Source organism: Urocampus carinirostris, chromosome 6 (assembly GCF_059441175.1).
Source record: "Urocampus carinirostris isolate Australia breed hairy pipefish chromosome 6, RoL_Ucar_1.0, whole genome shotgun sequence".
NCBI lineage: Eukaryota > Metazoa > Chordata > Actinopteri > Syngnathiformes > Syngnathidae > Urocampus > Urocampus carinirostris.
Window position 1 is genome coordinate 23083075 of NC_142354.1, and position 24244 is coordinate 23107318.

General features: G+C 39.7%; 1 protein-coding gene across 2 annotated transcripts in view; it reads right to left on the minus strand.

Annotated features, from left to right (window-relative positions):
- Positions 1 to 231: 231 nt before the first annotated feature.
- Positions 232 to 24244, minus strand: part of LOC148364286 (potassium voltage-gated channel subfamily B member 1-like) — a 94179-nt gene continuing 70166 nt past the window's right edge. For both annotated transcript variants that reach the window (XM_088338346.1, XM_088338347.1), the window contains one exon: positions 232 to 11278. In XM_088338346.1, coding sequence (XP_088194472.1) covers positions 9539 to 11278 — 1740 coding nt within the window. In that variant the 3' untranslated portion in view covers positions 232 to 9538. The remainder of the gene's footprint in view (positions 11279 to 24244) is intronic.

Genomic DNA, 24244 nt, shown 5'->3' on the forward strand with positions numbered 1-24244 from the left:
CTACTCCATTGCATACGAATAACCTACTCCTCTTGTCGGTTGAAAATAGTTTGTGTAATATAGTGTAACAATCTGTGAAGCCCTTTGAGACTCTTCGTGATTTAGGGCTATACAAATAAAAATGACTTGACTTGACTTGACTTGTCCTTTAAGTGTATTGAGTGTAAATGACCAAGTATAGTTAACCTCTAAATGTGTCATGTGTTAGCGCCAAAATAAAGGAGCTCCTCAAACAAGTCATACTTTTATTCTACTAAATGCTGCAGACAAAGTCATCATGAGCTTTCAGAGAGGATTTGTCTTTGGTTTTTCATATTGCACAAGGATAAAGGGAGAAACGTTTACACCAAAAAGACACGAGCGAACATTACAAACGGATTTACTACTTTGTACCGTCTAATTGACTGACCCACAACTCCAAAATGATGCACTGAAATGCACGACTTTGAGCTTAGGACAAGATGTCTAAGCGTCTTTTCTTTTTATAAAATCTCTTAAAAATATAAAGGACTTCCTTGTTCAATAACAGGCAATTATTCGTAATTTCCTACACTGTTTTTAAGTACTACATTGTACAATATCCCCACAGCACAAGTTCAGCTAGCCAACTAATCGGTAATACTTGCCCACAAGAAATGCAATGTAGCACATAAACAGGAACATTTCACATTATGGTGCCGTCTTTCGGGGACAACGATACTAACGAGAAGCCTTTTGAGAAGTTATTTATACTTCTCTCACATATAATGTCATCCTCTCACACATGCACGAATATACTCTCATACTGACATAGTCATACCCATGCACAAACACTACTATACTTCCACACACTAATACATTCTCTTTCACACATTTACTTATAAAAACTCATATACATTATTATACTCTCTTACACACACTATTATACTCTCTGATACTGCTATATTCTCATACAGACACTACTATATACTCTCACACATTACTTTACTCCCACACACTATTGTAGATTCTTACACACACTAATACTCTCTCTTTCATACACTCACTAATATAAACTCTCATATACATTATTATACTCTCATACACACTAGTGTGATCTCTGATACTTATATACTCTCGTACACACATTACTATATACTGTAACACACTATTACACTCTCTTACAGACTACTTTACTCCCATACACTATTGTAGATTCTCACACTTACAATTCATCTCTCTTTCATACAATCACTAAAATAAACTCTCATATAAAAAGATATATTCTCATACACACACTAGTATAATCTCTGATGCTGCTATACGCTCATACAGACATTACTATATACTCTAACACACTATTCTACTCCCTCACACACTATTGTAGATTCTCACACTTACTAATACTCTCTCTTACATACACTCACTAATATAGACTTTCATATACATAAATATATTCTCATACAAACACGAGTATAAACTCTGACAACCGGTTCTCTTATACAGACATTACTCTATAGTCTAGCACGCTATTACACTCTCTCACACGCTACTTTACTCCCACACACTATTGTAGATTTTCACTCACACACACGAGTACACTCTCGTTAATACCCTCACTAATACAAACTCTCTTATACATTATTATACTCTCATTCACACACTATTATACTCTGTGATACTGTTATACTCTCATACAGACACTACTACAATACGCTCACACACTATTATACTCTCTCTCTCTCTCTCTCACACACACACACACACACACACACACACACACACACACACACACACACACACACACACACACACACACACACACACACACACACACACACACACACAGTAGAGAAGTATGTCTGTTTATTAGAGTATTGTAATTCGCATGAGAGAGTAAAGCAGTGTTTGTGCATGGGTATGACTGTGTCTATATGATAGTATAGTGGTGCATGTGTGAGAATATGACATTAAATGTGCGAGCAAATATGATTTACTTCTCAAACGGCCTCTCTTAGGAACTGATATAAATAAATCGTCACACATAGTTATTGCACGCACCCTTTGGGTTGTTTCACCTTACACGGACAGCGTCAACTAAGGCCAGTTCTAAAGAAACAGTGTGTATTGTTTATTCAACCAAAAAAAAAACTCAGAGAAAAGCCCAGACCTCCCCACCCACTTCATCCTGCTGATCCTATGGGATCCTGAGGTGTTCCCAGGCCAGCCTAGGGACATAGACTTTCCAGCATGTTCTGGGTCGTTCCAGGAGCCTCCTAACGGAGGGACTTACCTGGAACACCTCCCAGGGGAGGCTTCCAGGAGGCATGTTTACCAGATGCAATTTCCATCTCGGGTGGCTTCTCTTAATCCAGAGGAGCAGAGGCTATGCACTCCAAAATGGCCAAGCTTCTCATCCTATCTCTAAGGAAGAGCCCGTTCACCCTGGGGAGAAAACTCATTTTAGCCGCTTCTATCCAGGATTTTGTTTTATCGGTCACGACCTACAGTTAATGACCATAGGTAAGGGTAGGAAAGTAGATTCATCTGTAGATCGAAAGCTTTGCTATTCTGTTCAGCTTCACCCTGACGAAACGGTACAGGGTCCACACGATGGAAGACACTGCACCGATCTCCCATTCCATCTTACAAGACCCGAGATACTTGAATTCCTGCACTTGGGGCAGGATCTTATCCCCGACCCAGAAAAGGCGTATCATTCTTTTCTGGCTGAGAACCATGTTCTTTGGCTTGGAAGTGCTGATCTTTATTCCAGATGCTTGACAATAGGCTGCAAACCGCTTCACTGAATGCTGAAGATTACTGCTTGAGGTAGCCTACAGCACTCGATCGTCTGCAAAAAGCAGAAATGCAATGCTGAGTTCCTCAATCCGGACCCTTTCAATGCTATCGCTGCTACTAGAAATTCTGTCAATAATATTTATCAACAGAATCTGTGACAAAGGGCAGCCTTGGCAGTGTCCAACTCTTACAGAAAACAAGTCCGACTTACTGCCGGCAATGGGGACCAATTATGTGCACCAGTTATACAGGGACCAAACAACTAGGATAAGATTGCCTGGTATCCCTTATCCCAAAGTACCCCCAATGGGGTTGAATGGCAGTCCACAAAACACACGTAGACCAGATGGGCAATCTACCATGCACCCTCGGGGACCGTTCAGGGGACCCTGCGTAGAGCTGGTCCACTGTTCAACAGCCTGGACGAAAACCACACTGCTCCTCCTGAATCTGAGATTTGACTTCCCAGTGCACCCATCTCTCCAGTACCCCCAAAGTCCTTACCATGGAGGCTGAGAAGTGTGTTAATTCTGTCGTTGAAACACACTCTCCGGTCCCTCGTCTCTAGAAAGGACCACCACCCCATTCTGCCAGTCCAGAGGTACTGTCCCCTACGTCCACGCAATGTTGCAGAGGCATGTCAACCATGACATGCCTACAGCATTCAGACCCTTAATGAACTTTGGGTGGATGTCATCCACCCCTGACGCCTTGCCACCGAGGATTTTTTTTAACCACCTCAGTGACTTCAACCCCAGTAAAAAGTGCATTTATTGACGTAACATGAGCCACACCTAGATGGAGCTGACAAGAACCCGAAAACCCGAACCTTTGTTGGAGGGTTGGCAAAAAAAATAAAAGGAAAAATTCTGCTTTTTGCTTACTTTGAGTCTTCATAATTGGTATTCGTCCCTGTGCTATGTATCACTTGTTTTAGGTTGCATAACACAGTACAGCAACATCATGTGGTCGAATAATACACATTGTCCCTTTAAGGGGAGTAGGCTAACGGAGGCAGATTGTACATCTGTGAAAAAGTAATGCGACAATTCAACATTTCTAGATCATCATCATAACCAAATGTGAGTCACTGTCCAAAAATGAGTGATCCAAAATGTGAAATATCATTAACAAACCCTAAATGTTTTGTATTTGATTTAAAAAAAAAACATTTAATTTAAAATAACTGTGTCATATAAATAAATATCACAGGCATAATTGACACACCAAAGTGGCAATGATATAGGTAATATAATATATCATAAGTGTCCAAAATAACATCTTGTTTGATTGTTTTTGTGTGTTTTTTTGTCCTAAATTATAAATAGTTGTTTTACGTTTTATAAATGTTTAAAAAAAACGCTGTACAATGTGCCAAAGTAAATCTTTTTATACAACAAATATGATGATTTTAGTATTGATTACTGAATAATGAGGGGCCGTTGAAAAAAGGTTTGGGGGCGCAAATGGCCTCTGAGCCTTAATTTGGAAACACCTGGTAAAGAAATCCATGAACAAAATTCACTTTCTTTTTTGGTATTTAAAACAAATGACCTTTTAATTAAAGCATCATCATTATTAATCTAAAGCATTCTAAGTCCTCTTTTTTCTCAATATAAAATTATTTTGAATATTCCTATTTTAAATGTAATAATTTTCCAATGTAAAAACAAAACCCAGAAAAAAACAAGTGTTTTGTTATAATTGATAAGAGTTAAAAGTAAATAAATAAGGCTTCACTGTGCATCATTTTCATTAGACAGCAAACTCCTCACTCTTGCTTGTAAGTGAAATAACTTTTGTATTTTTGACTCTGTTTACTGGAATTTCAGAAAAAAAGGTATTCAGTTTACGAATACCAGTCAGATAAAGGTTTGTGCTGAGTACCATAATTTGTACATTGAACTAATATTGTAGTTTAAAATGTCATTCTGATCAAATACAGTGGTGCCTTTACTTCCAAGTTCAGTTAATTCTGCACACTTTGCCACCGTTTCCCCCAAAATACTTGCAAATTTTAACGTAGGTACAATGGCCGCCAGGGGGCGGCGTGACAAAGAAAACAGTATTTCACAACTAATACCAGCTCTTGTAGCAATAGTTGCTCTTTACAGAGGATAAAGTATATAATGTCTCTGTTTGGCGTAGGTCTTGTACATCATTAAACTACTAGACTAATGGCCTGTCTCTACTTTACGGAGTATTAACCAATTGAATGGTTCGTGTAAATAACTAAAAGTTAAGGTGCGCACTATACACGAGATTGTATGCAAACATGGCTGACTGCAATCGCAAAAAAATGAGATGCAACGGTAGTCGAACCCGGCTCAAGTTCCAACCACCAGTTATATAGACAACATGGGAGAAAAGCATTAGGTTTCATCTCATTATCAAACCATTTTTTTTGTCATGGTACCAGAAAAAATGTTAAGGAATGGAGAAAACAGAAAATTGCCCCGAAAAGATATAAAAAACACAAGTGAAAAAACTCTTTGGTGCATCTGAGGTTGAATCGGACTTTGAAGGACATTAAAAGAAATAGATTGTAAATTTTATGTTGGTATTGTGTTCATAATATACGTTGTCAATGAATTATTTCAATCATGGCCGCACATATTTAACAACAATTGCCACTTACAATACTTAGAATAGATGAACACAATGGAACGTTTTGTTCAATGTGACCTAAAATGCACAACAAAACTAAAAAGTCTGTAACCCTGTTTAGTGGAAGTTTGCGGTGTAACAGTCGAATACACTTGATGTTTTTGAGACAATAGAAAAAACATAATGACCTTAGCTACATTTAGAGCGGCTTGTTTCTAAAGGACCCTTACTAGCTCTTCCTTGTGCTTAATTATTTTTTATTTTTTATTTTCCCTTGTTAAGACTTCAAGGAGAAGAAAACAAAGGAAAGATGTTTTAATTTCTGACATCCGCTTCATGTTTGTATAATCATTAAGGGTGGGATGATTGATCCAAATACCGATATCATCGATACTATTGTCCTAGGATCTATACTGTCTTCCCATTTTAATTATCACTAAAATAATATAGTCAGAGAGTCGTAAGATTATACCCTTCACATGTTATCCAATTGTGTTCACACTTTACTTGCACTGACTTTATTTTCCAAAAAATGTTAGTTGACTTGTTGACATTGTTATACAGTAATCAAGTCATGTGGATTTTTATGGCACTTGATCACAAAAAGTCTTAAAAAGGCTGCACCACCAAGCAGCTTTAACTCGCAGTTAAAGCTTTAACTCCACCTTTCACTCAAAAGTTAAAGCTTTAAAAGTGCTTTAACACGCTTAGTTTTATGTTTTAAAGTTCCTTTGTCTCTTGAGTTAATTGCAACTTGGAATCTTTATCTAATCAGTTAATGTTCTAACTCTATCTTAAACTCAATAGTTAAAGCTTTAAAGGTGATTTAATGTGTGGAGTTAATGTTTTAATGCTGCAACCCTAAAGCTGTAATTTAAAAATATATTTACAGCTTTAACTCTAAAGCACCTTTGGAGCTTTAATATAAGAATTAAACTTTTAGTTAAAGCATAAAACTGTTTTAACTCACAGTTAATTTAATGTAGTCTTAAGCTTTAAAAGTGAATTAACATGCATAGGTAATGTTATGAAGCTGTTTTAACTCTTGAGTTAACGAAGCATTGAAGCTTTAACTTGAAAAGAGCTATAGATTTTTGTTGCATGCCTCCTTTTTTGCCTTTGGCTCTCGACTTTTGTGTTGAATCAATTTTTTAGAAGAATTTTTTTTTTTACAGTGTTCATTTCCTTACGGTATGTTGTTTACACTATTTGTACTCTATTTTAGAAATATTGTGCAATGGAAAATATTATCAATTGTCAGTGACATTATTACAATTGTATTTTAGTCAATTTGTCATGAGTACTGATTGGGGCACCTGCGAATGCCCCGTTGGCGCCAACAGTCCTGGTCGCTGATTGGTTCCCTGACCCTTTTTAAATCCCCAGCTTCCAAGAGGAAGCTGTCAGACCGTCCTGCGAACCTACGCTTTTGCTAGGCAAGCTCCGTACCTTCCGACAATCTCCTGCCCTGTTTTCTCCTGCCTGTTACCTGTTGCCGACCTGTTTCTGGACCCGTTTCTGCCCTGCTCTTCTGTCCCGGCCATATAACTTGTTTTTGCTCTGTTTCCTGCCTGATACTTGTTGTCGACCTTTTTTCTGGACTCATTACCACCCTTGCTCTCCCGGCTATCGACCAGCTTTCCTGCCGCCCACGACTATGCTTGCTCGACACGGAAGTGCCACTTCCGCGTTCCTGCCATCAGTTACCCGTGTCCGACGATCATCGGATCATGGAAGCAAGAACTGCTCTCTTTCTCAATAAAACTGAGTAAAACGAACGCTATTGGGTCCTATCTCCGTTTCTGGCTTGTGACACAATTATGCAATGATCATGACATTTCCATGCAATACGTATCGGTATCGGATTGGTACCAATCGATACTACCCTGTATTTACTTGTAGTGGATAGATAGCAAGATTCCAAGTATCGTTTACTCCCTAATAATCATATTAAATGAAAGACGAATGATTTACCATGTCTTCCAAGCATTTGAAATGAGCAAAATAATATATATTTTTCTTCTGGTAATACTGTGTAGCGTAAAATAAATGATATCTAGCCTGTCAGCAATGCTGCATTCCATTTTAACATTAAGCTAACAGATGACAACGTTTTTCAAAAAATGAAGTCAGTTTCAAATGATCCAATTAATATATTCTTTATGGTAATGTGTAGCCTGTAATCATACATCATTGTGAGCTTGTCAACGTTGCATTGCATGTTAGCATTAAGCTAGCAGATAACAAAGTCGTGCTATTGTTTCGAGCACACAACCTATAATTCGTGTTTTAACTTTAAAAACCCACCAATAATATTTCAATGCATGTCATTAATATTTCGGATGCATCTCTACTAGTTCAAAAACAGCAATTCATGTTTATATAATATGAGCTAAGGAGCAATATCTACCTTTAACTTTATTGTCAGATATGCTATATGCACAACATATAGCACAGATGAAATCACCTGTTTTTATTCCTCTCTGTTTCTGGCCCTTAAGAGTTGGTGTTGAAAATGATGACACCGACACAGTGCAGGGTTTAGCTAAAACCAATCACACCTGACCAGCATTCTGAAGCAGAACCATGATTGATTTTGAACAACCGTGATGTAATTCACTCGACCTCCCTTGCCCTCTATAGATTGATCAAACAGTATTATTGCTCATTTAGCAGTATTCTTCATAGACAAAATACAGGGTTTAGACTACTAAAGTCCCATACAACATAATATCATTTAGGAGTGCTTTGGCTTGACTTCGTTGATATACAGTTAACTTCTTCTGTTAAATGTAAAGAACTACCATTGAAGGTCTCAACTGGCCTTTTTAAAAAAAAAACTATTCAGTGTCCACCTTTTTGTTGTGTAAGTCTAAATTGTTTTTTTTGCCACCTAGTTTTCACATTTTGAATGTTTCCTTAAAGTAAAAGCAAAATAAACAAAAAAAAAAACAAAAAAATCTTTCACTCGTGAGAAAAGAAACTACTGTAAATATATTAAACGACATTTGTAAACTAATTCTTAAACTGTGAGTCTAACTTTTCATATAAAATCCTACCAAATTTTCATACAAACGTGGTAAGTCTGAGTTTAAGGAACTCATGTAAGGGCCCGGTCACACAGCCTTTCACGGGCGTATCGAGGCTGAATCACGGCCAGAAATTTCTGCCCGTGAAGCAGACGCTGTTGGACGCTTTGAGAACGCCATACAGACGAGATACAGCCGTGCTTTACACGCGGTCAGAAATTCACACGCGGTTGGCCGCGCGAAAAAGTTTTGCGCTGCTCAAAACTTTAGACCACGGGTAACCGCGGGCGGCACACGTGGTACACACGAGGTAATGACGCGGTACAGACGCGGAACGACGTGCTACGGCCGCGGCCAGGGCGTGGTCACGCGTGGGTAGGACGCGAAATTTCAGCGGGTAATCGCGGGTGGAGCACGGTCATAGCACGTTTGTACTGCGCCTGTATCGCGGTGTTATCACGTGAATTAGCGTGTGTAACGCGTGTGACGGTCAAACGCCTTTCTCCGCGTATATACAGCGCGATTTGCCGAGCACACGTCAGTTGTGCTCGAGACGTCAAGGGGTGAACATGGATCCCCGTCACCGTAGTGACCTCGTCTTAATCCATTTTTATATCTTGACATTTCTTTTCATTTCATAACAAGATAATAAAATAAAAATGAAAAACTATTACAATAATAACATATTGGCTTCTTCGGTGCCATAGCTTGAAATCTTGATCTTCACGGGACTGTGTCTTGAGCGGTTATGATTTCTACAGCCCGGCTCGGCAGCTTTTATACCCGTGGTCCACACGCGGAAATGACGTGGAACTGACGCGATGAGGAAGCGGAACAGTCGCCGGCGTCTGTTTTGAGGGCATACCACGGATGAACAGCGGGTTGGCCAATTTTGCGCATTTTCTACCGCGGGCAACCATGGGCAAAAAAAATCGCAAAATTTTACCCGCGATACAGACGCAAAAGGCTGTGTGACTGGGCCCTAAGCAAAACAGAGACAACATTCCTATCTTTCACAAGTCTTTTTCAAGTCTTTTCATTGTTGTGCTTTGTCCTTCGCAAGTTTTAAATGTCCTTTGTGTTTTCTGAATTTCCTGCACTTGTCTTTGTCATTTTTCCGTGCGCATTCACTTGCATCGAGTTTACGTTTTTGAACTGCTCTCATCTCCATGAAGCGGCTGCGCCCGAGCCGCGTGGTTATCCTGCCTATCCCGCATCCATGTGCTGTTGTTTCCGGGCTTCCTCCGGAAGCCCTCATTGTGGTTTGCCCCTTGACGGCCAAACCTGGGACTGGTTCTGTCCAGGAGTCTCTGCGCCGGGCTGCCGACAGAATCGTCATGCGGGTGCTCTTCCTCGTCAGTGTCAGCGTCGATGAACTTGTGGATGGAAGCGTCGTGGAATGTAAAGATGTGCGGCGCTAAGTTCTCTGGACTCTTGCTTGGCGTCCTGCTGCTCGCCGTCGTGTAGATGGACACTTCCGGGCTCTGAGCCGAGGAACCACCAAAAAGTACCCTCGCCCCTGAGTCCCGATCTCTGAAGTTAACCCTTACTGAAGGGCCCTTGAGAGGATTGCTAAACCGAGGGTCCTTTAAGCCCCTCCTTGTCGGGGGTGTGGCGCAGCCTTCGTTCTCAGTCTCCAAGGTGGGTTCCAGACATGGGTTTGTGCTGAGCCTGCCGAGAACACTTAAACGGGAGCTCTCTGGAAAGTCGGCGGCGCAGCTTATGAAGCTGTCGATACTGGACATGCTTTTTACGTCAGTGATAGCTCCTACTTCAAATGGCCTCCTGGATTTGGACAGCGCGGTCTTTTCTTTACTGTTGAGATCAGGTTGGGACTGGGTTTTGGCCATGGAGTCGTACATCTCCTCTAGAGCCTGAGAACTGAGATTTTGAGGGCTTTCTGACTGTTTTGCTTGATCTAGGTGACCTGACTCCAAATTGTGCTTGGCACTGCCTGGACTTGTCTCTGACTTTACATGGACTTTCCCTTTCTGTGGACTTGGAGAGACGTGATTGACTTGGACCTTTTTTCCTGTTTTTTCGTCTTTTTTGTCCACCATGATGTCCATCAGTTCCACGCTGCGGCCAAAGGCGTCCTTCATGTTCATAGAGATAATGCTGCCGTTTCTCTTTGCCCTTTCGAGGGCCTCCCTCCTCTTTATGGCTTTTTCCTGCCTCTTTTGTTCTTTGTAGAATTCTGAAAAATTGTTAACAATAATGGGGATGGGCAAAGCAATCACCAAAACCCCTGCAATGCAACACAATCCCCCTACTATCTTTCCGAGTAGAGTTTTGGGATAAATATCTCCGTACCCCACGGTGGTCATGGTAATCGTAGCCCACCAGAATGAGGCCGGGATACTTTTAAACTTGGTGTCCTCTTCATCTTTCTCAGCGAAGAACACCAGACTGGAGAATATCATGATACCCATGGCCAAGAAAAGAATCAGCAGGCCGAGCTCATTGTAGCTCCTGCGCAGGGTGAAGCCCAATGACTGAAGGCCTGTCGAGTGCCGAGCCAGCTTCAAGATTCGAAGGATGCGCATGATCCGGAATATCTGCACGACACGACGGACGTTCTGAAACTGCAGTACGCTCTTGTTGGACTCGGTCAGGAAGATGGTGACGTAGTAGGGCAGGATGGCCAGCAAGTCGATGATGTTCAGGGGACCCTTGAAGAACTTCCATTTGTTGGGTGAGGACAGAAAACGCAGCAAGTACTCCATGGTAAACCAGGCTATACAGATTGCCTCCACGTGGGCCAGCTGAGGGTTGTCTGTGGGGTGACCAAACTCGTCTGTGTCCTGCAGCTCTGGCAGAGTGTTGAGGGACAGAGCGATGGTAGACAGCACAATGAAGAGGATGGAGATAATGGCCAGGATCTGGAAGGGAAAAGGCAGAACTAAATCAGCTGACAATGAAACCAGATGTTGTCCTTTTCTTCCATCACAGACTATTTTTGTATTTATAATTGAGTTACATTAGATTAGCAGCATGATGCCACAGTGGTTAGTAGATTGATTTGCTTCACAGTTTGCTGCTCAGCTAGTTTTCGCCTCATCAAATCAAATTCCTGGTGACAAAATGACATTTTATAAAGGCGTTTCTTGATTGGCATTGGTAGTTTTGAGGACTCTTATATCACCCTGGTAAGAAGAAGGGGCCTGTTAGATTAAAATGTGTCATTGAATATGGAGATTCTTTATTAATTTTAATATTCAATCATCACATCATTGTTTTTATCATCCCGTCATTCACTTAGTTGTAATAAATTGACCTTATGCTTATCCATATATTTGAATTAAGTATTTTAATTCTTGTTGTATTAACTTCCCCTTTTTAATTTATCCATTCTTAATGGTGTTCTGACTTACTGTTGACAGGGAGGCCTTCAGTCTGCCCTGATCTTATCATACGACCTGCAACGTTCAGTTCAACCAGTCTTAACAAAGTTCTGTTGTGAAGCTTGGACTTCCTGACTTAGTTTGGAAGATCTTTCTCCACTTAAGTTTCATCCTTGTCAAACCACACCTCTTTCCTATTAAACCAATGGTCAGTTATCTTGTCGATGCTTCTATGAGAAAGACTTTGTCCTGTTGTCAAGCCCAGAATATTCTGTTTATTTCTTGTTTCATTGTAATAAAAATCTTCAACAGAACTGCTTTCTTTGTTTCTTCATCCAAAATTCTCGTGGAACCCCTCAGGTTGAATCAAACATGCAGTGGGACACGAAGTATCTACCCCTTTACAAATTCTAACTGCATCCTCTGGCAATGGACCTTTATATGTCAAACTGATGTGAGATTCTTAATAGATTCTTAATAATTCAATTCTTTCAGTTAATTAATTAATTAGTTCATTAATTTCAATTGATTAATCAATTAATTTCAATTTCTTAATAAACCCTACAAATTTTACTTGAGAGTTTATAGGGAAGTAAATCATGTTTTCAAGATTCCTATTAAGATTGTGGGCGGCCATATTGCCACTTGTTGAGAATTCATGTTTCGGTGATAACCAATCACAGCTGAGATTTAGAGAAAAAGGTGAGCCTATGCCACATTTAGACTGTTTAAGAAACACATAGCATATGTGATGAAATACAAAGGTTTGATTTGGGTTAACCAGTGCCTAGGGCATTGTGATTTTCTAGGAAAGGTGATCCGGTACCAATAAAAATGTTTAATAGTGGTTGTATCTGCCTTGTAAGTGGCATTATACATTGTTAAGATGATCTGTGTCTTTACACACATGATCAATTCTTAATAACTATTGATAATTATTTTTAGAACGAGATTATCAATTATATATCTAGTCTCCCTTTGCTTGTTTTTGTGGTTGACTCAGCCTATTTTAACCCCATTCCCTAAAAGCAACAACCGATTAATAAAAGAATACTCATGTACGAACAATATGATAACATAAATTAGTTATTTCAGAAATGCATAACTAACTTGTGGCTTGCAGTTACCCATAAAAAAAGAAGTTGTTTTCAGAAACATTGGTGATTTTCACATATAGTTGTGTTTTAGTATGGTATTTGTCAATTTTAAAGACAATGTGGGATATCTACTCTTCATTTTGAAATGAAATTGATGCATTAATTGATGTACTTTTATTCCAAACCGGTCCTTTAATCAGTGCAAACAAATCTTTTGATCATGCCTAGACTTTTTGTGATAATACAGAGATTCCTTGGTTTTCATGGGTAATGGGGACCGGAAGCACCCGCGAAAAGTGAAAAAACCCATAGTAGCGTTTCATCTTTATAAACATACCTCGAAATGACGTCATTACTTACTTGGAGTATACGATTCAACCAAAATAGCAATTATAGATCTACAAATAATAACACACAACATATAATTGCAGTTGAATGGATAATTTTACTGTCATTATACAAAAACAAAACAAAATTTGAGTGCTTATCCTTTCAGAGTAAGAAAGCAATTTAGAGAGCGGCTAGCTAGCTCCGCACAAGCTTTGGGAATCCTCAATTTGACCTAAGTCTCTGCAATGATTAAAATAAGAGTCCCAAATGTATCAGTTTCCCACAAGTTGTAGCTGAAATACAGACTCTGCAGGGGTAACTTGTGAAAGTTTTTAGCTTAACCGTTGTAGTAGGCCAGACCTGGAGCCTCGCAATTACCTTCTCTCCTCAGTCAATTCCTGGACCCGATAACAATTTATGGAGCACCACGTGGTGATCAACCGTTCCTTTATGCTCTTCTGACTTTCCTCAGAGTCCGATTTTATTGACTAACTTCTTTTCAATGTAACGAGCTGCTAAAAGCACTGGCTGCTATGCTTCCCAGATTGTTTTGATTTCGAGACGTAGACTGTGCATGCCCACCAGCTGACAGCAAACCCGAGCCTATCAAAGTCGCGCACACAAACAATCACGCCCACCCAATACACGCACACACAATCTGCCCTGTGCAGCACTAACTCTGCGATTTGTCCAATGACAACAAAGACAATTCAATAAAAAATACGCAAAGGAGTTGAACCAGCGATAACTGAAGCGTGAAATAGCGAGATCTGTAACAATAACAGAGAGAAAAATAGAGCATATCAGCTGTTACCTGCCATCTGTGTTAGCTTGTCCTTCTGGAATCCTTGAACCAGCATTCTCCCAGCCTCTATTTTGAAAGCCAAATTGATCACCAACACGAAACTAACAAGCACAGTCGAGCCAAGTTGCCTTTTAACGCACTACCCAAAAGGCACATTTTTGGATGTACGTGGTGACCCTCAACTACAAAGTTACACAATGTCACAAAAACTCGGAACATATGGCCAACTACATCCGATGCCTTAGACTGCAAATGCGACAGTCAATCCTGTTTTAAATGGCATCCAAAAAAAGTAATTTATTAGTGCATGACCTATTTATGTCCTCGCTCCAAAGCACTGATTAAACCCAACATCTGCATTCCAAAGGAAATAGGGCCGAAGCTAATGTTGTCTCTGAGGCACTGAAGCATAGAAGCATTCAAGGACAGAGATCGTTATTTGTATTCAAATATTCTGCATAATGTTTTTTTTAAAATCTAATTCTCAGAAATGTAATGTCGGCGTCTTAAAAAACAAAACAAAAAACAATGGGTTTATTCAGCAGCCCCGATTGGGGACAAAGGAGGTGTTTATTGCAGGTGTTGCTAATGTACAACTATGGTTTATTGATTATTGTTTTAGGTTAGTCTTTAACTGCCAACCTACCTAAAAACGACCAACATTACATTAGCCTGCGGTTCCTTAGTAACTATAAACCTTAAAAAAAAATGCATGCTCATGGACTCCAGAGAGTACCGTATTTTCTGCACTATAAGGCGCACCTAAAAGTCTTAATTTTTTTCAAAAGCTGACCATGCGCCTTATAATACAGTGCGCCTTATATATGGATCAATATTAAGTCGCAAAGTCTTGCAACTAATGGAAGCAGCCGCCGACTAGATTTTCCCCCGAAGGCGAAGTAGTCCGCGGTGTATGCTGGGATTTATATATGGGCGTTTCATTGGCTAACCAATGTGTCAATCATCATTTGAATCGATCACTATTGGCTAAAATTATTCGGAGGTAAAGGGGGCGGATCCTTTTTATCATTTACAGGCTCGCATAGGCTAAAGGGACAAAACAAAGCCTGCAATTGGCCGAAAAAGATGAATGTGAATAGCATGTTGGGTAGAACTATGCCATAGAGGAAACATGTTTTACCATTCTGTATTTGTAAATATTTTACTCTCCTGGATTTACTACACTCACGGATATATGAGGACCATGGTTGCACATTATTATTGAATGCAACGACTTCGGTGACCTATTCCGGCTATATATTTTCCCAGTATCTTGTTTCAGAGTAATATCGATGTTTCTGTGATGGGTCTTTTTTTAAATTAAACTCAATTCCAAGTGTTTATTGTCATATGCACAATAAAGTTGCGAGCGAAAAAGAAAATAGAAACTAAGGAATGGTTGGCATTTCTTGAATCCTAAGACTTTAACCTTCCGAATGATATTTGGAACGATGCATTTGAGTGACATCGTACGGACACCGCATCCGCACGTGTCTACGACACGTATTTGCTTCTTTGCAAGCTTTCGGAATGTTAAGGGGGTAATATGTTGGACTGAACTATCTGACTGTTTTGTCCACATTCCCATTGTAGCGACTTATCATCAAAGCGGCGCTGCCACGAGCGGCTGCCTTTTCCAGCAACTGCCCTATTGTTTTATTGTCTGCTCCTATCTTCGGTGTTTTTCTTCCCGTTTTGACAACTACACTATGGATTACTTCTATCCTATGGACATGGGTTTTAGCGCACAAAAATGCGTTTATTCAAGGAATCAACTCCTTGCCCTGAAGAATTCTCGTGCCGGCGTGATGAAGGGGCCTATCGTGGAAGAAGAGCCGGAGCTAGCTAAGCGGCTAGCGGCGTTATAAGTCTTCGGTACCATCCGTAATCATGGTAAATGTGAACTCACGACCAAATAAGATCATCGAGTGCTGGTGGAAAACGTCGAAGCGCACAGGGAGCGCAGTTGCTGTGTTTTGCGGAAACATGGCTCACGTTTAGCATTCCGGACGCTAACGTGTAGCCACCCGGAGCTACCCGGAGCTATCCAGCTTCAACGCCGCTATACAGAGACACGAAAGCCGGGGGGAATCGGAGAGGAGGCGGACTTGCTAACACGAGGTGGTGTATCCCTGGATTTTTTTACAAAGAAAAGATTTCCATCTGCCGCAGGGATGTCGAACTTTTGGACTGGCGTGACGTCATCCACTCCGCTACAAGCACCCCTAGGGCATCATGTTAATCTGTTAATAAACAACGGGGTAGACTGCTGGAAATGTGAATTTCCCTACGGGGATGAATACAGTATCTATCTATCTATCTATCTATCTCTCTAATCTGGTGCGCCTTATGTATGGAAGATACAGGACCAAAAGCTATTTTTTGGGGGTGCGCCCTATAACCCAGTGCGCCCTATAGTGCGGAAAATACGGTAAGTTTTTGCCATATAGACCACATTGACCACCGCTTACAATAAAGAAAATAGTTCTGTTTTAACAAATGGACATATGCTAAGGAGATTGCATGGGATCCTGGAGTTGAACGTTATTTTGACTCTTCTAGCTCACTGTTGTTAATTATTTTGACATCATTGGCACTTTCTGTTCTTTGATTTCAACAATCTTTAGTGCGGATTTGCTTTTTGTAACCTAGGAAATATAATAGAAAAAAAGGCCTCAGGGCAGGACTTTTAGAACAGATTGGAATTTTAGCATAATGAGGGTTTTTGTATTATACTCTCCTGTTTAAAATCCATTGATGTCTTCTATTCATATTTTAGTGTTAAATTAATATTACTACAATACCGACAGCCACCAGAGTATTTGAATAATACAGCCCAGCTCAGGGCTTAAAATGTCAGAAAGCAAAAGACAATCATGACTTAATGTTGCAGTGACATATTTCTATATTAAATCAATGTTTCCTTGATCTTTCCTCAATTTTGGAACCGGACCTTTTGGGTTTTAAAAGGTTTATTCCGTTTTATAATTGGACTCTTGCAAAGGAGATTCATCAGGATGTCAGTTTGTTATTTTTACAAACATGCATGTTGGTTGTTGTTTTGACTGTAGCTATCGGCCAATATTGTTACTGTTCTTTGATTGCCACAACCTTTTGGGCGGGTCTGCTTTTGTAACCTAGGAGATTTGATAAAAAGAAAAAAAAGGCTCAGGTAGGGCCTTTAGAACAGGTTCGACTTTCCTATCTGAAAGCGTCTCTCCCTGCCCTCCTTACAAGTTTAAAATCCTTTGATGAATTCTCTCCCTATTTTGAAAATCTGCTAAACTTTAAACTTAACAGATTATTATAGCATTGACCAATAACAATACAGTAAAGACAATTCAATTAAAAAATGCGAGCTTTTATTGAGTTTATTTTACGTGTAGTTATAGTAGAATTGATAAAAAAACTTGATGTATAAAAGTCAAAAAGAAAACCAATTAGCTTTGTCAACATAGGTGTGGACGGATTGGCTTGTTAGCATGTCACGCTGATAGTTTTAGTGGAGCCAAATGATTTGTTTAAAATTGTCAACAATAAAAACAAAAAATCTTTTGCAACACTTTTTTGAGAGAAAATAGCAGTAACCGGTGGCACGAGGGATGAGTAGTAGCGGTGCGGAGGTCTAGGGTTCAACTACAATTAACCAGCCTCCCCGTGCGGGGTTTGCATGTTCTCCTCATGGCTCCAGTTTCCTCACACATTTCAAAAACATGCATGGCAGGTCGTATTGGTGACTCCAAATTATCCCTAGGTAAGAATGAGCATGTGAATGGTTGACTGTCTACGTGTGTCCTCCGACCGGCTGGCAACCAGTTCACTGCCCGAAGATGCCTGGGATGGGCTCCAGCACCCCCGCGACCCTAGTGAGGCTAAGCGATGCCGAATATTGATGGATGGATACCTATAAACTGTGTAATGATCACAATGGGGTCCGATCACAATGCCATAAATTACTGAAAGAATGTGTGCCATGCCCATTCCAAATCCTGCACAAGGTCTTTGTGGAATGCTCATCCCTGCCAGGGCCGCGACAGGCTGGATTATTTCCGCTCATAAACACTCTCACGCTTTAATTAATCTTGACAGGTGAATACACCCTGCACTCACTTTATGCCTCGTAAGAAGTGGGCCTAAACACAAGGGGAGACTCTTGGAACTCAAATAGCAATTAAAGAGGCAGGGCCAGCGTTTAAAATCGAGTGGGGCGTTTGCTGCAAATAGCTTAGGGCCCTTAAGAGAAACCAATGATGGATGAAAAGTCTCAGATTGGACTCATTAAAGGTCGCTCTGAAGCCACTAAATAATCACACCTGAAACAAGTCAACTTGACACATTAACAGCAAGCTTAAAGGTGACAGGCCAGACTCGCCTTTAGAAAAAGTCGTTTTTCAAGTATACTCTGAGGAGTTCACTTTTTAAATACTACCTTTTAGAAACTTACCGCAAGCATTCTGAGGTGCATTTGGATTTCACTAAAAAGTATACTGATAGGTCCAAAAATACTTAAAATCATTTATATATAAAGTATATATAAATATACCAGAAAATGAGCAATTTCAATGATAGACTAGCAAGTACATTAAAAAGAATTACGTCTCCAAATTGGTGGCCATATGACGGCTGTCAGCTTTTAAACTGAAATGACATGGGTTTAATCACTGAATAGGTCTTACAAAAAACTACGAAAAATTGAATTGATACAAATGTGTAATTATCAGCGTTGGGAATAACGCCGTTATAAATAACGTTGTTACGTAACTGTGTATTTTTTTTTTCATATATATATTTTTTTTTTTGTTCTTTACAAGAAAGAACTCAAAGTTTATACAAAGTAAAACTTCTTTCACATATCAGTATAGGTGGTATCTTACAGTTAATATCGCTGACCACAATAGCATATCATTGGATGCACTGGAAATCAAACCAGAATTGCAGAGGTGAAAATGCAGAATCTTTACGAATACACCACCAGTTACGTAACAGCGGGGCATAACTGTGGTGGGACATTTAGCACAACATGGAAAAGTTGAAATGAATAACACAGGCCCAGGGCGCCCTCTTGCGGTTTATTGTGGAAATAACATGTGAAATTATATACCGGAAGTAAGAATGTAACACTCAATAATATAATAATGTGTTAATAATTTTACATATAAATCGCACCAGAGTACAAGTCACCCCCCAGGCCAAACGATGAAAAAAAATGTGACTCATAAACAAAAATATACGTTACCTTATCGACTATTATTAAGTTCCTGTTTCCTTCCTCTTCAGAGCGCCTTGTGTTGGGTTCCTATTCCCCATTAAAAACTCTCAATTTGACACGCGTATCTGCGATTGGATCCCTTCGCGTAAATCCTAACAAAATTTGTGTTTTGTCCAATATTTATCGATGAATACATAGCTCCGAAATATAGTTGCCATATTCAGGATATTAAGAAGTGATCAGCAGACCAAAAGCATTTTTTGTTGACCAGCTGTGGAACCCAGGGACCCCAAATAAACACAGCAAGCAATATTTTTAAATGGCAAAACAACAAGAACAAACATCGGGTCGCCTCGCCCGCCTGTCAGCACGTTGGTTCAAATCGAGTCGGACGTGAGCTAATGAATCACGCTGAATGCTAACGACAGCAGCGATACGCAACAAAGGCGGCCGTGTTCAGAGAGCAGACGGAGCATGACGGGCAACAAAACACCCGAACATTCACCTTTTCCATCCCCTGCATGCTTTTCAATGCCGAGGGTGGAGGACGTGATAGCGATGCGATGACAGCGGTGAGAAGCGGGTAGAAAGCAGACGCAAGGTGCTGGTGAAAAGTGGGAATGAGGCACACCCTGAATGTTGCGTTACTCGCGAGTTTTCACAGTGAGGCAATCACTCTTGTAATTGATTGTCGGCACATGTGTAAAACGAAGAAAAAGCTTTTCACAAAACGCACAAAACCTAACTTTGTTAAAAGATAATACTTGCTTCTGAATTTTTGTCAATACAGTACATTGATTTTTGTCATTAGAATGTTTTTGTTGCACCTGTAAATATATGTTAATGTCAATTCAACTATTATTGACTGCTACGCTTGAATGGAGACAGGACCCACTTGTGTTACGTTTATCTCAGTTTTATCGGAAAAAAGGAAAGGGTTGCCCCCACTATCCGGTGATCCCTGGGTCGCTCTGAACGCAGAAGTGGAACTTTTGTGAAAAAAACAGGTCAGTAGCCGGGACAGAGAGCAAAAACGTGGTCGGGGTCGGAAGCAAGTTGTAAGCCAGGAAAGGAGAGTAGACGTGGTCAAGGACAAAAAAGGTCAAAAGCCGAGACGGGAGAGTAGACGTGATCAGGATCAAAAACGGGTCGAAGACGGGGGACAGACAAGAGCAAAAAAATAGATGGAGTCAGGGTCGAAAGAAAGGCTTGCCTAGCGTAAACTGGGGTTCGCAGAAGGACTGAGAGAAAGGAGTGGGTTTAAATAGGGACAGAGAGCCAATCAGAGTCCGAGGCAGTTGGCGCCAAAGGAGCAGGCAAAGGTGCATCACATCGATAATCAAGACAACACTTGATGATTAAGAGCTGTGGACACAGTTCGCGGACAAGTTACTTTTCTGTTCTAGACATTTCCCCGCTGATTTAAAAAAGAATTGTGATAAATGGTTGTGAATGGGTTCATTTTTATGGTTGTTTGTGTCTGCAACTCATAAAGTTGAGTTTCTTCCTCAAATTTGTGCATGCAGTATTTAATCAGGCGCAGAATTTACAGTACGTTTTAACCGTATAGAAACAATTTTATAACTAACAACTCTTTGGAGTGTCAAATTTTTTGTCACTCCAGCATCCCAAATTTGGACTGATTTTTGAATTGTGGGAGACCTCAAAATGATAAGACGACTTAAACACCAGTGTGTAAGAGTCCAAGTGATAAACACAGCAAACAAGCATTTTTTTTAAATCTCAGAGATCTGCAGTATAGTCCTCTATCTTCCAGGACCTCATCATTCAATTCACTTCCTGTAGTGCTTGAAGTCAATTAAGGTCTTGAGTGTTTCGGAGACTATTCCAGCTGACTTCGCAGCGTCACAGATGGGAACTTTTCCTCTTTCCACTCACATGTCTTTTATTGAACATTTCGATTGTTGTTTTTACTGTTTGGTTCATGCTTTCTTTTTCCTGATTTTTGCCTTTTGTTACGGCATGTGTTTCTTCAGGTGGCGCTGTGTTTACTTTTTGTCTCAGATATCAAGTGTTCAGTCCTGCACTGCTGCTTCCACGCCATTGGGTGGAACTGTTGCCTCCCTTCCTGGTTCTGAAGCAAATACATGTTTATTTACTACACATTGTCCATTTAGTTTATCATTATGTTTTTAGTTGCATTTGGTAGTATGTTATTGTCTGCAATGGAACAATTGAATTTCTACATTTATTAATTTCAAATTATATAACAAAAAAACATTTCAGAACAGAATTTAAGGTCCCAGTGAGGTAACGCCCACCAGATGGCGCCAAGGGGCTGATTACCTGATTAGGTGCACCGGGTGCTCATTCAAACAACAGCATTTAAGGACAGCATGGACAGATCCCCAGTGTCGGATCATAATGTTTCTTCCTGTCCTTTACGCACTCTCAAACCCTCAATGCCTACTTTCACAAAAAGTAAAACTTTGTATTTACCCAGCCTTGCATTTTTGGACAATGTTTTCGTTGTCCATTATCAAATTTCCTTTCTTTACAGATCACCTTTTGTTATTTCCCTTGTCCCCGCTAAACCTGTCAACTTGACGCGTGTCCGCATTTGGATCCTCCTTGCCCAATTTAACACAGATTAGGGTTCTAAAAGTATTACGAATTAACAAATCTGTCATGTGGGAAACAGTTATTTTCACTTTTTATTTTTAGGGCGATTATAAAAGCATTTCCTCAAAATTAAATTGGGAGATTTTTATTTACATGACGGATTTAGAAAGAAAACAATCCTGTTTGACTTACCGTTGAGGCACAACTTTGATAAAGAACAAACAAAAAAGAATTTCGGGTAATACAAAAAAATACTAACTATTTTATAATAAAACAAAAAATAAAATAAAAAATTTAAAAAATATTTTTGCTGCAAAAAAGCAGAATATTACTTAAAAGAATAAATTCTTACCCCACTTACATAAATGGTCGTAAAATGTTGTATACAATGTAGAACTGATATGGTAGATAACATTGAATTTTTTTCATTATCAAGAATTATTTTCTACCAAGGTTAAAAAAAAGGAAAATCATTTGCCGCACATTTTTAAAATGAACAATGATGTTGTTGTTTTTTTGACAAATTAAAAATAAAGAAAATAAAGAAAAAATATTTTAAATTAGAAACTATTTTGATCAATAAGGTAATTTTTCCAACCCTTTATTTTGGTTTTGTACTTTACATCCATTATAATAGGCCAGTCAATGAACACAACTGTCAGCTTTAGTTGCTAATACATGTATCTATTTTCTAACACATTAGACTCAGTCAGTTTGTTTTTTGTGTGTGTTTTTGAGAAAAAAATACTGTAACTTCACTGCTTGTGTGCCAAATAATTTATAATGTAACCAAAGCGTGTTCTTGTCATTAAAAGAGCACTCTATCGTGTCCAATTTTTGACTAATCTGTAAACGTTGATTTAAAACCACAGCGCCCTCTCAGCCCAGTTAGCCTTCCCTAATTTTAGTACAATTCTTTTCAGCACCTTGCACTTTTTGTTATAAATATTTATTAATATATGCAATGCACTCTGGGCAAAGAGTGTTGAAAAATCTCACAACATTGTGTTGTTGATAAAATCAGTGAGGCAAGTTTCCTTTTAGTCCTGCAGCTAACAAACTAATTTGAATGGAACTAAAACGTCCTCACTGGCTTTAATTATAATGGAGAGCAAAAACAAAGCGATAGATTCATATGCATTTCTTTTCTTTTAGACCAATTTCCGGCTCGCAGAACCGTGCTCTACTTAATCCAAACTTTTGCCGACATCAGCACTAAATTTGTAAGGTGTTATCACATTAAATAAGCCGGGTTTCCCCTCAGGTGAGAGGGAAAACCGAAGACAAATGTATGAATAATCGAAGAGAGGGTGAAACAGAAGCGCGATGACTCAAACAAGACTACGCTAGCAGCGATGCGGGATGACAAAATTCGATTTTGATCGTTTTTAAAATTTTTGTTTTGTCCCCTTCGGCAGTAGTTCTCAACTGGTCCAACTTGAGGACACACCATTCCACCTCAATGACAAGCTGCAATCCAAATGAAGAAAAAAAATGGACTTTTTAACTTTATCCCATAGAAGGATTGAGCAGTTTAAAGCAGAGATAATAGAATATATTCACCTTTTTTTTTCCAAACACAAAATGCCCAGTCAACCCCAGACATATATACTCGCATATAAGCCTAAATGGCATACAAGTGTCCCCTAAAACTGCTTTGAAATAGCCACATTTTAAAAGAAGTTTGTACCCAAAACATGAAAAAAATGGTGTTCATAAACAACACAAACTACTTAATTGTGTAGACAATAAAGATCAATATACTGGTAAAAAAGACAAGAATATAACAGTTTTAAAGCATTTATTGTACTTTCAAGCAGTGCTTTAATGGCAGACTCTCATACAATATTTTTGCATTTCGCAATTCCATTTCCTTCTTGAACTCAATAGTCACTCTTCTCCATCCACTTATCATTAACTTTCTTCGGAACCATTATTATAATTATTATGGGTAGAAAAAGGAAATAAAATGGACAAAATCTCAATAAAATGAGATGTGGTCTCCCCTAAACACAATTATGGTAGATTTAATAGGAAGAATACTTCGAGCGGGCCATTGTTGCCATCTACTTTGTAATCGACCCTATGTTTTTCTCTTCTTCTTAGCATTATTTTGCCTGGGCAAAGGAACGCTACACACTGGAAACGGCTCTACGACCCACTTTCGGGTCCCGACCCACTCACAGTTGAGAAACACTTCCCCACAACGTCACGCGTTGCAAAATCGCCGATTCACGACTGCTGCGGAGTCACACTTTGTGCAACACTAGCCGAAATCGATGAATGGATGAAATCACTTAGCGGCTCGCCCGCTTTTATTTTCTGTCGGGCACGAGCTGGCGTGTCTAATCCTCTTACCGTGCCGCATCTTTCAGCGCTGCGGCGATAAACGAGCTGACGTTCTTCCCGGCGGAATGTCGGCTGCTCGAGGGAGTTTCCCTGTTTTGTTTTAAGGCGGCTGCGCAAAAGTCAGACGGAAT